Genomic DNA, 13723 nt, shown 5'->3' with positions numbered 1-13723 from the left:
TGAGCTATAAATACTCTTAGATACTGATATTAACCATGGTTTCAGCTATGAAAAGGATTATCTCAACTTCATTTAAGTAGTACCAAATTAAACCAACGAACCCAGGACTGAAAGTTGTGAATTTCTAAAACGTATTGTCTGGCAAATTGTCCCTGTTCAGTCTGCTTAGTGTACTCTGCTCAGCAAGTGCTTCGTACCTCGCTGACCAAGTGAGGAGGACCACGATGGTAGCCCGTCACGTGAAGAGCAGCACGGTTTGTTTTGGCAAGGGTCCCAAATGCATTTTATCACCACAAAAGCATGCAAGCAATTCATTTTTGCAAAGCAGAATGAATTTTTTTTCTTTTCATTATTGTTATTTTATTATTATCAGCCAGCGCCAACAAGTGCAAATCTTTTCTTCCCGGCACTCGGCTCACGCTTGTCCGCGCGGTAAGGCCCTCGCCTGGCAGGCCGGGTACACCGCCCAGCCGCTTCCTGGGAATCGTAGTCCTGCGCTCCGCAGCGCCCGGGCGGCTTCCTCGGCGCACCCGCCCCGGGAACTACGCGGCCCGGCACGCCCGGAGCCGCCGCCGTGCTTCCTGTGGCCGCGGCGGGAGCGCGGCGCCGCCGGGGCCGAGCCGCAGGTAGAGGAGCCGCGTCGGGCGGGGCGGCGGCGCCCGGGCGGGGCTGCTTGGCGGGAGCGGCCGCGGGGGTCTCGGGGCGCGGGGCGGCTCCGGAGCGCGGGGAGGCGGCGCCGCTGTGTTCCACTCCGCGCTCCCCTCCGCGCTCCCCTCCGCGCTCCCCTCCGCGCTCCCCTCCGCGTCCACCGCCGCCCGCCCGGCTCGGGGGCGCGACCTGGGGGGCGGAGGGGCCGGGCCGGAGCAGCAGGCGCTAACCGGCCACGCCGTGTTCGTGGGAGCACGGCTCGATCGTCAGCGCGGGGGCGGAGGTACAGGAACAGCATGGAAGCCTTTCGGGCGGTCCGTGGAGGAGGGAAATGTTTACATCGGTTTTCACGGGCCTGAGGGAGGACTCGTTAAGTTAAAAATCGTGTTTAAAATGTGAGTCAGCTGTAGGTGATAGTGTTTCGTATCTGTCAGTGTTTATCTGCAGTGCCCACAAATGTATAAATTAAACAGACTTTATCTGTTGAAGGCAAATCTAGTTGAACGTGCCATTTCTTTTTAATTTTACTTAGATTTATCATTTGGCATTGGTCATGTACCTTTTCGTTCAGTCAGAACTGTATGAAAGCTCAGGAGAGGTTCAGTTTGTATATTCAAAGGTATTTTTTTCGTCAAAAAGTTGCTGACTTACGTTGCTTATACAGTTCTAATTGCCTTTAACCAATGCAGCTGTAGGAGTGTATGGACAAGCTAAGGCGTCTTTAAGGTGCCACAAGAGGCGGCATGCTGTCCCTATTTTAAGGAGCTCTTAATGTTTGCTGCTACTTTCATGACCAGTATAGCATCCTTCAGTCCCTTCTGAGGGAGGATTCATTCCGGGAACTGAGGAACTCTGCTGTCCTGTGCTGAAGTTCTCGTCTTTCATTGTAGACTGTGCTTATTTCTCATATATGCACGGTCTGCAGCTTACTTGAGTGTTATGCCTTGAACTGTATTCATCCTGCTCAGAATTTAAGGGAAGACTGGATTATTCCAAGTGACACTTAAAAAAAAAAATCTTTATTTGAACTAAATACTTAGATTAGCAGATTCTGGTATTTAAACCAGAAATCTGAGGTGGTTTTTAGAAGTAGTGGCTTCAAATAAGAAATGAAGTACAAATAGTTCTCAGCTGCTATTTGTACAGCATGATGGCATGATGGATGCTGTGGGTGTAGTGCTCCTCTCAGCCTTTCTCCTCCTGCCCACTGTGGGAGGTTCTCTGATAAATAACAGCTAAGCACAGTCCATGCTTATGGGATGGTTGGGATGATTGACTAACTGGACAAAGTTTTGTTCCTGTCCTTGGGTAAACCTGTTTGCTAGCTCTCTGGTGTGGCCTGGGCTGTGACTGAATAATCTGTTGATGTGGGTGTCTCATTTTAAAGCTTCGTCACACACGTGTATGACTGAGCCATGAACTGCCATTGTTAAATTCACAGTAGAAGCCAGTTAAATAGGGTTTTGCTATCCAGTGCCAACATTATTAGATCACAGGCTACAATGAGGTTTTGAAATCTACCGTATCCTTGTCTTTGCTCCTTCATGCATTTTAGACTTTGCAACCAGTTGAGAGAACATGAAGACAGTGAAATCAGGAGCTCTTAGGGCTGAGCCAGTGAGGATTAAATAAGGTCCAGTCCTGTTAAGATTACCATCTGAAAGTCGTGTGGAATGTAGCCTAGAATGAGACTGGGAAAAAATAACATGCGTAGACTTAGGTATTTCTTCACAGTTTATGACCAGCAACAGAAAACTAGGATTATTAAATTCTGATCCATTTTTTTCCTTTTGCTGCCCTTCTGATGTAGTGCTTCAGCTGTTTGTAGTAGAATTACAAATAGGGCAACAGGTCATACAAAGCTTCATCACAGCTGTGTTAGTAGAAGTTAAGAGAGGAGAGATATGATGCTTGTAGTAGAGGAAGGCAGAAAGCAGGATTCTGCAAGGGGAGAAAGAGAACTTAGAACAATAGAATGCTGACACACAAATGGCAGAAGATCCAGACAGAGAAAAAGGATTTTTAGAGGGGAATATTGGGTGCAATATGTTCAGAAAATTTCTATTTACTACCAAATACGCTACAAAGCAATCCAGTGTCTCTGCAAGGATAAACCGACAAATATGTTTAAAAGGACAGAGATTGCAAAGTTGAATTCTTCAAAGGTTGAAGCATTAAACTTAGCAAAGTTCAATGAAAATTACTTAGATAATCTTAGTCATCTTGGTACATATGAATTATGATATAAATTAGAAGTACTTTCTGTTTTTATCAAACCAGACAGTTCTCATTGTCAGGCTTCAGACACGAGGAATGTTTTGTTTGAGCAGCAAAGTTATGGCATTCGATTCAGTTGTGCCTAAGAGCGATCTGCTTTACCTGGTGCTCTACAAATGATTACTGGTCCTCTTGGATGTTTTTTGCAGTGCTTACTACAAATCACTAAATTTTGTGTAAAAGATAATTTCTCAACATGTCCATGAGCTAAGGCAAATACTGGCATTATCCTTATTCTAAGGATAGAGATTAAAACACAGGAAAAGAATCCACAAATTTTCAAAGCTTAGTTTAAGAGCAGCTTGGTTGCTTTCAAAATATTTAACATCATTCACTGGTGCATGGCACAAATGCTCTTTTGTATTGTCCAGTGTTGCATGAAGCAGAGTTTAAGCAGCAGGGGAAGAAAGAGGTAACATACTCAGAGAGGTAGGTGGTCCCTCAGGCTGTGGCTCTAGTGTTGCCTTCTTTCTTCTGCAGACCATACCAAGGTCTTTTCAACTGGACAGTGAAACTGCTGGTTTTACAACCCAGACAATCCCAAACCAGCACCAAAAACAATTATTTCCCCCTTCAGACTTACACTGTTAGCTAGTAACTTTAGTTACTAGCTGGTTGCTTTAGATCTCTTCCCCAGTCCTGCTCATAATGAAGACAGGAAAGAAGACAAATAGCTGTGCTGTGACAAACAGGAGAAGGAAGGACTGAGAATGTACAGCACTGCTTTTAACTCTGCTAAAGACAAAGTACCATGAATTTGTATCTCTAACTCCAGCTACACTGCAGCTAAAAGGAATTTTTCACTTGCAGGAAAATCCAGTTTGACAACAAATAAGTAGGATATCTGTATAACAGCCTTCATTTTTAAACAGCCATACTTTTATTTCCAGAGAACCATAGTAACTGTCTGCATGCAAAAATTAAGTTTGTCAAACAACTTTGGTTTTTGATGTGATTTCTTTGTCTTTGGCATCCCGGTGCGGATTATAAGATTTATAGACAATATAGACAATATCCCGTGTCCCATCACAGATTTTTGAATAAAACGTCCTGAGTGAGATGAACACAGATCAGATACTCAGTATAAGAAGAATCTCTAGCTAACTAAAACACTATGAAGGTTACAGTTGGGAAGAGATTGTTGTAATGGAAGCAGGCAGTAAGTTCACAGAGCATAACTCACTCCATTCTTTGTATTAAAAATGTTTATTGTGAATGCAGTCCTGTCAAAAGACATAGGTAGATAAAAGTTAGGTAGATAATAGAGATTAACCTGGTTAATTCTTCTTGCTTTTGCTTTTCTGCTTACAGTTTCCTTTAAACTGTACTGGCTCCAGCTCTAGTCTTTAAATGTGTCATTGCTGCTTCTACTTGTAGAGTAGCCAGTTTGCTGGTCATAAGCTTGCTGATCATAAACTTAATTGTTATCATCAATAAATAGTTAAAAAATAATTTGTCTTGGCAGACCCAGCTTCTAAGTGACCATAAAGAGTCAGTGAGCACCAGCTCCACAAACGTCAAATCATGCTGTCAAGCCAAACTTTGTGTGATATATCTTGGAAGGATTATTTTTCTTCATGGAATACTATAAAATCTGGGTTCTTTCTTTACAGAAATAGTGCAGAAAAAATCAAACTGGTCATCACTGTTGTCAGCATTTATCAGATTGACTCGTAAAGCACAACTCTTCACAGGTTTTAAGGAAGGGATGTGTATGTGATGTCTGCTTAGTGTCTCACAAACCGTGGCCTGTGGAAGGAAAAGATATCTATACTGTGATATTATGGAAGATTCTGGCTAAAACCACTGACTGGGATTTGAATTTATTTCAATTTTCAGTTCAGGCATTTCGAATTAAAATTTTCATCTGCATTTTTATGGCTAGATCTGAAGTGTGATTTAAATTCTTAAGAGAAATGCAGATGCAGAGCAAGTCAGGGGGATCATGTTTGACACCTAGGTTTGTCTTTGCATAAAATGAATACAGGATGTTCAGTTGACAAAGAACAGAATAAATAGACTAAGAGAAGGTAATAGCAGCTTTTAATGAGAGTGGCAGAGGACTGTGTGCATAGCAGTGTGTGAAATCTCTGGGGCCTATGTTTTTGTTCCAGAAGTATTTAGCTGTTACAGGAAGCAGATATGCACCAGGGTAAATTTTAGCTGGAAGGGCATTAGTAGGGAGAAAGCGGAAAGCCTAGAGCTGTAGAAAAATAAGAGGAGGCAGTAGAAAAGTGTGCAAAAGGGGATCTGTAAATTTGAAGAGGAACAGCGTGTCACATGAAAGGAAGTAAAAATATTGGTGTGAACTAAGATACCTCTTTGTAAGTACTGCTTAGTAAAGATGGGTTGGAAAAGCAATATCGACAGCATATAGGAGACACAGAAAATAGAAAGAACATGAGGAGCAGAAATCCATTCACTAAGCATGACCAGGGGAGCTGAGAAGGATAAGAGCATGTTTAGCAAAGAACCAGAAGCAGTATTGTGGAGAAGAAGGATTTCAGGGTAAAGAATCAAAACTGATGTTTTAAAGAAGGCTGTTTTAAAGAAGAATGTTTTAAAGGAGTGACAAAAGGGAGAAAGCGTAAGTTAAGGTTAATAAGAGGATCCCTTGGAAAGGGTCTGAAAAAGGTAGGGGAATTAAGGTTTAGGGAGTATAACAACAAAAATAAGGTGTAGGAGAAAGTATGCCATCAACAAGTGCAATTAATTCTCTTAAGATTGCTTTGATTATTACCACTTGCATATTGTATCCTCTCAAAGAGCTAAAGTGACCAAGATACAGTTGTGAGTTTAAACTCAAAATTATGCCTTTAAACAAAGTAACTGTTCTAATCTCGTCAGGGATATTGTAACTAGGAGAAAACTGTCAACACAGCAAGATGAAATGGCTTCTGTGGCACTGTCCCCTCCCTTGCACAGGCATGCAAGCAATACGGATAACAAGCCCCAAACTCAGCACTGATCTGCGTTTAAAATAAAGAGTGGTTAGTTTTCATCTGTGTCAGTCATCCATGTCCAGGTCAGTAGATGATCACATAAATGCCACTGAGCTATCAAAGTAGGACTTGAACTTGTAGTTCCATTTCCATAAACTGGGTCCTTGATGGATCCCCTCCTCTTGAGAGCCATTACCTGTGTCTAAGAGAGATTCTTCTAAAAAGCACTTCCTTGGCAGGTTGAGCCCGTCTTAATGCTTCTGCAGTTCCTGCCACATTGTCTGTCAGTGTTTTTCCATGCCTCCTTCAGTAGTTTTTTCAACCGGGGAGAGTAGATGTGGTTGAAAACTGGTAACTTTCATTTTTCGTACTCTTCAGATTCTTTGTTTTGTTTTGTTTTTTGACATAGGTATTAGCAGGATAAGCTAGTAGAAGAGGATTGACAATATGTATCTAGGAAAGAATAGAACTGCATCAGTGCTTTTCCTGGGTTGGTATGATTTCTGAGATTGGGCCTTTGTGGTGTATTTCTGTGGGGATGCAGGATGATACACACCTTATTCTTTCTGTCTGACCTTCTTCCGTTGCCATTCCAGGTTTCAAACATGCAGCACTACCCTTCCTTGTCTTCTTCCAGCTCTGGTTGTCATCTGTCTTTTAATCAGCCTTGTAACATTTTAAAGCATTCTGAAATGGTGAAAGAACAAATACTTCTACCATTGTTGTTTGGAAGTGTCCTGGCTTCTGACATTTTTTGTTTGAAGGAGTCCTGCCTGAAGAATTCTTCAGGAGATAACAGGTGCCCTGGTTATGGCAAATTTTGGAGGAAACTTCCTAAAGGTTCCCTCTAGAAAGCAGATTCAAGCGGCCCCTCCCCCTACTGGTTCGGGAAAAGATTTCCTTGGAGAAAAATGGAAAAAAACCTGTTTATTTAACAAGCAAAGTACTCAAAAGCATAAGAAATGAATAATATTAAACAGTAAAACCTCTTACTGTTCTGAAGAGATGGCAAATTCAGATAGACCTTGTCGTGGGGTGTAGCTCAGCTCAATCTCTCATCAGTGCCTCCTGCGCTGGAAAATGCCACGTCCTGGCCCTGATGGGCCACAGGTCTGAGCTCCTGGTGTTTTTCTGGGTTTTCAGTCCAGAGCAGGGCTGAACAGCTCCAAGGAAATGAAAAACCACAGTTTGGGGAACTTCTCTGCCTTAGCTAGCTGAAAACTAACTAAAAGCAGAGAGCTCTGTCCGTGCTGCAGACAGCAGAGTCTGTGAGAGAGAACGTGGGGGAGTGAGTGCAGGGTTTGCAAACAAACCCCACAGATGTTTTTCCCCCTTCACCCTTGGAACCCATCATAAAGGTGCAGAATTTAATATCCAGCATAAACAGAACAGACAATTGGGGATACAGACATCATAAAGTCACCCTAGGATAGCAGGGATGAGAGCTGTTAAGCCATTATGTTTGTTCAGCTGCACACAAGACCACAGCAAGTCCTGTGTGAAGCCTGTAATTCAATCTGAGTAGAAATCCATTAGTTTAAAAGCTATCTGCTCCCCACTCTTTGGCCAGGAGTGGTCTAAATGCAAATAATGGTTATTATTAATGCATTATTAAACCATTTATTACCTTTTATTCAAAAGACCTGGACACAGTAGACTGCAATAATCTGATCCTTATTACGGGAAGTATACTGGAACTGGAATAAACTGCATGTGTGTCTGCTGCAGAGTTTGATGTAATTTAGTGAAACAGTAGGCTCTTATAACCGATAGATTGTTCTCAGCACTACCATTACACATTAGAAATACAGCTCCTTTAGAAATCTATATTTAATTGATACTACCTTGTTGTGGTGCTTAAAGAGATTAAGGGCTGGATAGTGTGTTTTAAAAAAATACTGTTCCCACCACACATGCCTCATGATGTTTGCATTATGGAATGAGAATTCTCAAGTGGCATATTGAAGTTTTTTACTGGTGCTTTTCACGCCAGGAACTTCTGAAACTGTGGGCCTCTCCCAGCGTTAAATTTATAGCAGGGACATAGTTTTGCTTAGCTGCAGTGGACTCATTTATTTTTTTCCTTTTTTTCAGGCTAGAGTAACTGACAGAATCTAAGAGGAGACATATTCACCAAATATGGAAGAGGATACCAAACCTATCTTGGTTCCTGTGGGAGGTGATGAAAGCAATTATGGAATCATGAATATACAATTTAATCCAGAAGACTATAGGTGCAAAAGGTATGAGGAAAGATGAACCTACAGAATTACTGTGAGTCAAGGAGTTGTTTAATCTTTGCTTTTGACAACAGAATCCTACAAACACAGAAGATTAGAATTTGGAAGTCAGGATCTCTGCACATAGTTCCTACTCTGTCACTGTATGATATATTTTATTTCCAAGCCCCGGATGAACAGATGTTTTTATTATATTTTGTTTATAAGGATAAGATTTTTCTATTGCCATCATTTCAGAGAGAGTTCTCCATTAAGAACTCATCATGAGACTTTTAAAGTGCTCTTCAAACATGGAACATCATGTGTGTGTATAGTGGAGCATGTCTTTCTTATTTAAAACAACTAACTGAAAGGTTGAGACTATGCAAGAAAGTTTGTCCAATGTTGTAGATAAATGGCTGTCAGTATGTGTAGATGGTACTGTATGGATTCTGCAGGTGATGCTGGAAAAACACATTATTTGCTAGTACAAAGTGAGCTGAGTGACCTTTACTGCCATGTAATAAAAACAGTGTAGTGCTTTCTAAGAGTGAGCAAATGCAAAGAATTCATCAGTCCAGCCTTATTACTGTGCTGTCAAAAATAATACATCTAGATAAGTTGTTATTTTACATATTTTCTTAAGAGTTTAACATATTCACAAAGGGGTTTGGAATGCTGTACTTCCTCTGCTGCAGTTAAGATTTTTGTGGGCTGGTCATGGAACCAAAACTGAGACCAGAGTGGGACCTGCCCTTCTAATACTAGCTGAAGGCATCAGCTTTGCATTTTTGTATGAAGGAATAGCACTGTAGCAGCTCTTAAACCCATTTATAGTTCATTTTTTCCTCTTTACATCCTTTATATTTCAGTGAAGCAGTTTTCCTGAAGGAACTGAAGATGGCACTGTTGCATACAAAATCCAATTGTCAGATGCCGCTTCAGCAAAAAAAAGCGTTCTTGAGGATAGTGCTTTGATGCTGTCCGCCTTCAGCTTTGGAAAGCTATGAGAGCCTATGTACATGCCCTTCTCTGCAAGTAAAGGAAGGAGGATAAGGGTCTGAGTGAATCCGGGGGAGCAAAGGGAGCACAGGTGGAGAAGCATACAGAATTTCATTTATAAAGGCTAGGAAACAGTAGAGTACTTTCAGGTGGAAAAGGCAACTGTGAATGAATGTAAATGAAATTTTTCTATTTTTGTGGCATATCTGATCCCTTCCCGTCAAAAGAAGACTGCTAATTTGTATGTATGACTTTCAGGAGCGAGTTGTTTTGGTGGAAGTATGTGTTCTGTTTGAGGAGTGGTGGGTTTCAGGTGTTGTAGTGATGCAGAAGCAATGAGAGAGGTTTTTTGAAACACCTCAATGCTAAGACTCACTTCTCTAAGTGACATTAGGTTGGGTTTTTTTCCCTGTGATTTCTCAAGTCTGTAGAATGAGAATCAGCTTTATGAAAGGTCATAGCCTGTGGCGTTTGGTTCCCTTCCTAAAAGTAGAAGTTTGTACTTGGATTGTGTGCCCACATTCACTGTAGCCTCCAGTTCTACAGATCTGCCTAAGTGTCCTTATTGCTCCTTTCTTGGGTTCATTCTCCCTTTTCCACGACCTAGCCTTTTTGCCTTCCGGGCATGCAGAGGTGCAAGGATGAAGAAAGAGCATGAGCCCTGGGATATCAGAAAGGCCTGAAAATAATAGAGGGGTCAAACAAATTTGACTTCCACTTCCGTCCTTGAACAGGCAGTCCCCACACTTTAAAAGAAGAAATAAGGAAGAAGAGGCCATTGGGGTCTGTGTCAGTTGTGTTCAGAGCACTGGACAGTTTGAAGGGCTTCTTCATTAAACCTTTAGGGAATAGCAACTCCTGGGAAGGAGGATTGTTATGCATAAAAGTATCAAACAGTGAAAATGCAATAGTACAATGCAGTGTGGTTTTGCTCTTGCTTTGTTCCTGTTTTTTAACTTGGTATTCAGAAACTGGACCCCGAGTGAGTGCTTGGTAACTTTGCTTTGATTGAGATAGCGCTTCTAGTGTTGTGTGTGATTTGTAGTAATTGCTCTTTGTCTGTCTTAGTGCTGTTCTGTACCTTTGTTTGGTTTGTTTGAGATTTGAGGTATTTGCCTAGTTATTTGGTTTTCTTAACAGCTTGGAGGATTTGGGATTTTTGAAAGGAATGCTTTTCAGTGTTTGCATAAGAGCAATAAGCTAATTGTTTTTTAGAGTTGTAAATAACTTTGTCTAGTATTGTTTTGCTGATTTGGGGGAAATATAAAGCCACTTTTAATCCTTTTAAAGAGGATGTTACTGTTCTTCTCTCTTCACCTATTCAGTGTGTTTTTCCCGTTTTGTAGCTCCCTTAAAAAACTGGAATACCATTGCTGCACTGGCTTATTGGTGGTTATTGTATGGAAAAGAGGGTGTTTCTTGTTTTCTTCAAACTGCTCTTTAAATCTGTTCATTGTCAACATTTAAATCTGCTCATTGCAGTTGTTGGTCAGGAATACTTGAGCCTTCAAAGAAGCAATTGCTGTTTTGTGCTGGTTGTTTTGCATATGAAAAAACTTGACAATGCCTCCTGCTAAGGGGAGACCAAGCCTTCTGTCTTTTTTTCCTATTCTTTTGAAGTCCACAGGTTCCCAGAATGTAGGAGGCATCAGTAAGTGAAATTAAACAGCTGCAAATTAAAGTGTCTGTAGATGGCAGTCAGAGAAGCCTATTTCATGCAAAAGTATTTGATTCCCTTTATTTTCAAAGTTCTTTTAACTTAGGAGGAGGTAGGCAGTGTTCGGCAATGTGTGCAAATCTGTCCTTTCTGCACTCATTATGCCTTTACTACTCCATACCAATGTGATCATTTTACACCATTTCTTGCTTTCCCTGTTGTTCTCTGTTGCCCACATTTTTGTGAATTCCTAATATTGCTTCTTATTAATTAGAAATAATTGTGACCTTAATTAAGAACCTTCATATTTCTTGGTAAGTGACAAGTAAAATAGCTTTTGTCTTTGTCAGAAAAGAGTAGTAATTGAAGTGTGGTGTGGTAAAGTTTGTGATTGCTAATTTGTTAAAATGTGCAAGCAATGACATTACCCTTCAAAAGGTTCTTTTAGTTCTGCATCCAACATTTTAAGAAACTTGTGTGATCATGTTGTAATTACTATAATGTCGATATCAATGCAGAAAAATGTAGGTAAAGTATATTGTCAAGAGAATGAAGATATTGCATAATAACTGTAAGCACACTGTTCAATGCTTCAGTAAATTGAGACAGCTTAGAAAGTAAAAACCAAGTCGCTTGTGGAATTCTTTGATACTGATTTCCTTAAGTGAAGCACACTGATATCTGTAATCATAGAGGATCCTGAGTTGGAAGGGGCCCACAAGGATCCTCATATCCAACTCCTGGGCTTTCACAGGGCAACCCCAAGAATCAGATCATGCACCTGAGTCTGTTGTGATTCTTGATGCTTCTTGAACTCTGGCAGTCTTGGTACCATGGCCAGTTCCCTGGAGAGCCTGTTCCAGTGCCTGGTGTTCCTATCCAGATAGGTTGCCAGTTATGAAATGACCACCTATTGTTATTACTTCTTCTCCTTTCCTTAATTTCCAGTACAGTGTATCAGCTTCATTCCTTAGTTCGTCTTGTGCCACTTACAGCATTCCTATAATCATTCGATAACTCAGTAAGACAATAAAGCTGTAGGAATTTCCTAGCTTTATTTCTCTCTAACAATCCTATCGCATCCCTAAAAAGTAAATTATTGATGTGGGGTGTCAAAGAAATCTGTGCAGTGAGCCAAAGTGGCTCTTTGTAGTCTGTTTGCAGGAAAGAAATTGTAAGGCATTCTGTAAAGCAGGTTTTTCATATTTGTTTAAAAATGAAAAGCTTGTCTAAAGTCACTAATACTGCCATGTAAAGCTAAAACACATAGTGGTACAAAAACCTCTATTACACTGTAATTACTCAATGCTTACCATGTTTTTGATCAGATCTCAAGAACCAGTTGTTTGATGTTTAAAAATACTTCAGGAAAGGTACTTGAAAAGCAGTATTATTTAGTCTCGAAGTTCTTGAGAAATGTGTTAGTCTTACTCCTTCATTGCCCTGCAAGATGTAGTACATTGCTAAAAATATCCATAAGATGAATGTTGCACCCTTATGCAAAATTTTACATAGTTGATCAGTGCTCTTATTATGCTGTTCCCTCTAGCCCTCTGAATCCAACACTTGAACTTTGCTTATCACAAGGGAACAATCTTAATCATAAGCATCTCTTTCCATTTTCTTTGCTTGCAAAATTGCTACTGAAGTTCAAAACATGAGGAAGTTTGGACAGAAGCAGTCTTCTTTCTTTTACTGGACAAGCTCTAGAGAATTATTATTAACTGTCCCTTTGTGTGAGCAAGAAAAGATGAGTGTAGCTGCAGGTTTTCTGGGAACGGTTTCTGAAATATACGTGCTGGGTTGTAATGTATGGAAGATGTGGACATCCTGCATTGAGGTCCTGCAAGTTGTCCATTCTCATGGTTGTGTTGAAAACACCTCTGTTTTATTGGTGTGTTTGCTTTGGTAAAAGAGCATTGTTTTTCAGGCTAGCTGCTGAAATAGTAATGTCTTTCAATGTGGATGAAATTTCATGGGACGTTATCATTTATCTCAGTGCATGGAAATTGTCTGCATTGTTTCACATCATAATCACGGTCATGTAATCTCTCCCCTTCCTCCAGATTACATTGTCTGACATTCTTTTCATAATAATTTTGCCACGTGAGAGATATGAGATAATTGCCTGTATAAATCAGATTTTTTTAAAAATAGGAATGTGTTGTAGGTGCTAATACTTGCATGTTCAGAGTGTTTGCCTGGTAGGCATAAGGTCCCTAAACAGAGTTTTTCAGAATATATCCCAGATTTTATCCTACCTGCTTTGGGCTTCGAAAATCTCAGTCTTTGAGAGCTTCTTTGAGTCCCTGAGAGAGCTTCTCAGACTCCCATCTGAATATGGCCTACAGCCAGTCTTTGATCTGGGTATTGATGGGAGCAATCCCTTGACCTTGATCCTAAATGGAATGCTGCCCTCTCCTAGTGGATCTCAGGGTAGGTTGCAGGCCTCCCAGCCTGCTCACACAGCTTCCAAGTCAGATTGAGGTTTTCAAAGAGATCTGCAAATAACATAAAACTGATAGGTGGTCAGTATGTTTTAGCAGTCACTTGCTCAGCAGGGCTAGTAATGCAGTGGTACCCTGGAAGAAATAAAATTAACTGGTGCTTTATGTAATTTTAATTCTCAACAGAAGCACAGTAGCAGGAATCAAGAGGGGCAGTAGCCCAAGTACTGGCAACAGTAAACATATGCACTCCTCTGATCAGGAAGCAGAAGCAATAAGTATATAGAATTTCTTAGGGATTGTTTAGTTTTATTTTACTCACCCATGGATTAGATTCTGGATCATATCCCTTTGTTTTGTGCTTGACCATAAATTGCTTGTTTAATCCAGACTCTGTTCATAATACTGAAAAAAATGAAGTGTCTTTCTTTAAGCAATTTCTTACCTATGGATGGGGTTTTGCTACTCATAATTTATTTTCTTTATATTTGTTTGGTCATTGACAGCACTGCTTTCCCCATAAAATAGGAT

At 40.6% G+C, this 13723-nt stretch overlaps 1 protein-coding gene across 2 annotated transcripts in view; it reads left to right on the top strand.

Annotated features, from left to right (window-relative positions):
• Positions 1 to 574: 574 nt before the first annotated feature.
• The window catches only part of SLC38A9 (solute carrier family 38 member 9), a 49229-nt gene continuing 36080 nt past the window's right edge, over positions 575 to 13723 (top strand). The window contains exons 1-2 of one of the 2 annotated variants that reach the window (XM_066181159.1): positions 575 to 626; positions 7962 to 8110. In XM_066181159.1, the coding sequence (XP_066037256.1) occupies positions 8007 to 8110 (104 nt within the window). In that variant the 5' untranslated portion in view covers positions 575 to 626; positions 7962 to 8006. Of the gene's footprint in view, positions 627 to 816; positions 1044 to 7961; positions 8111 to 13723 lie in introns of those variants that run through there. The other variant, XM_066181157.1, reaches the window with a different exon arrangement.

Source organism: Chamaea fasciata, unplaced genomic scaffold (assembly GCF_029207755.1).
Source record: "Chamaea fasciata isolate MVZ Bird 193981 ecotype frontalis unplaced genomic scaffold, bChaFas1.0.hap1 SCAF_4, whole genome shotgun sequence".
In the NCBI taxonomy this organism is placed as follows: domain Eukaryota; kingdom Metazoa; phylum Chordata; class Aves; order Passeriformes; family Sylviidae; genus Chamaea; species Chamaea fasciata.
Note: the sequence above shows the minus strand (reverse complement) of the source record. Positions and strands in the feature narration are given on the sequence as shown.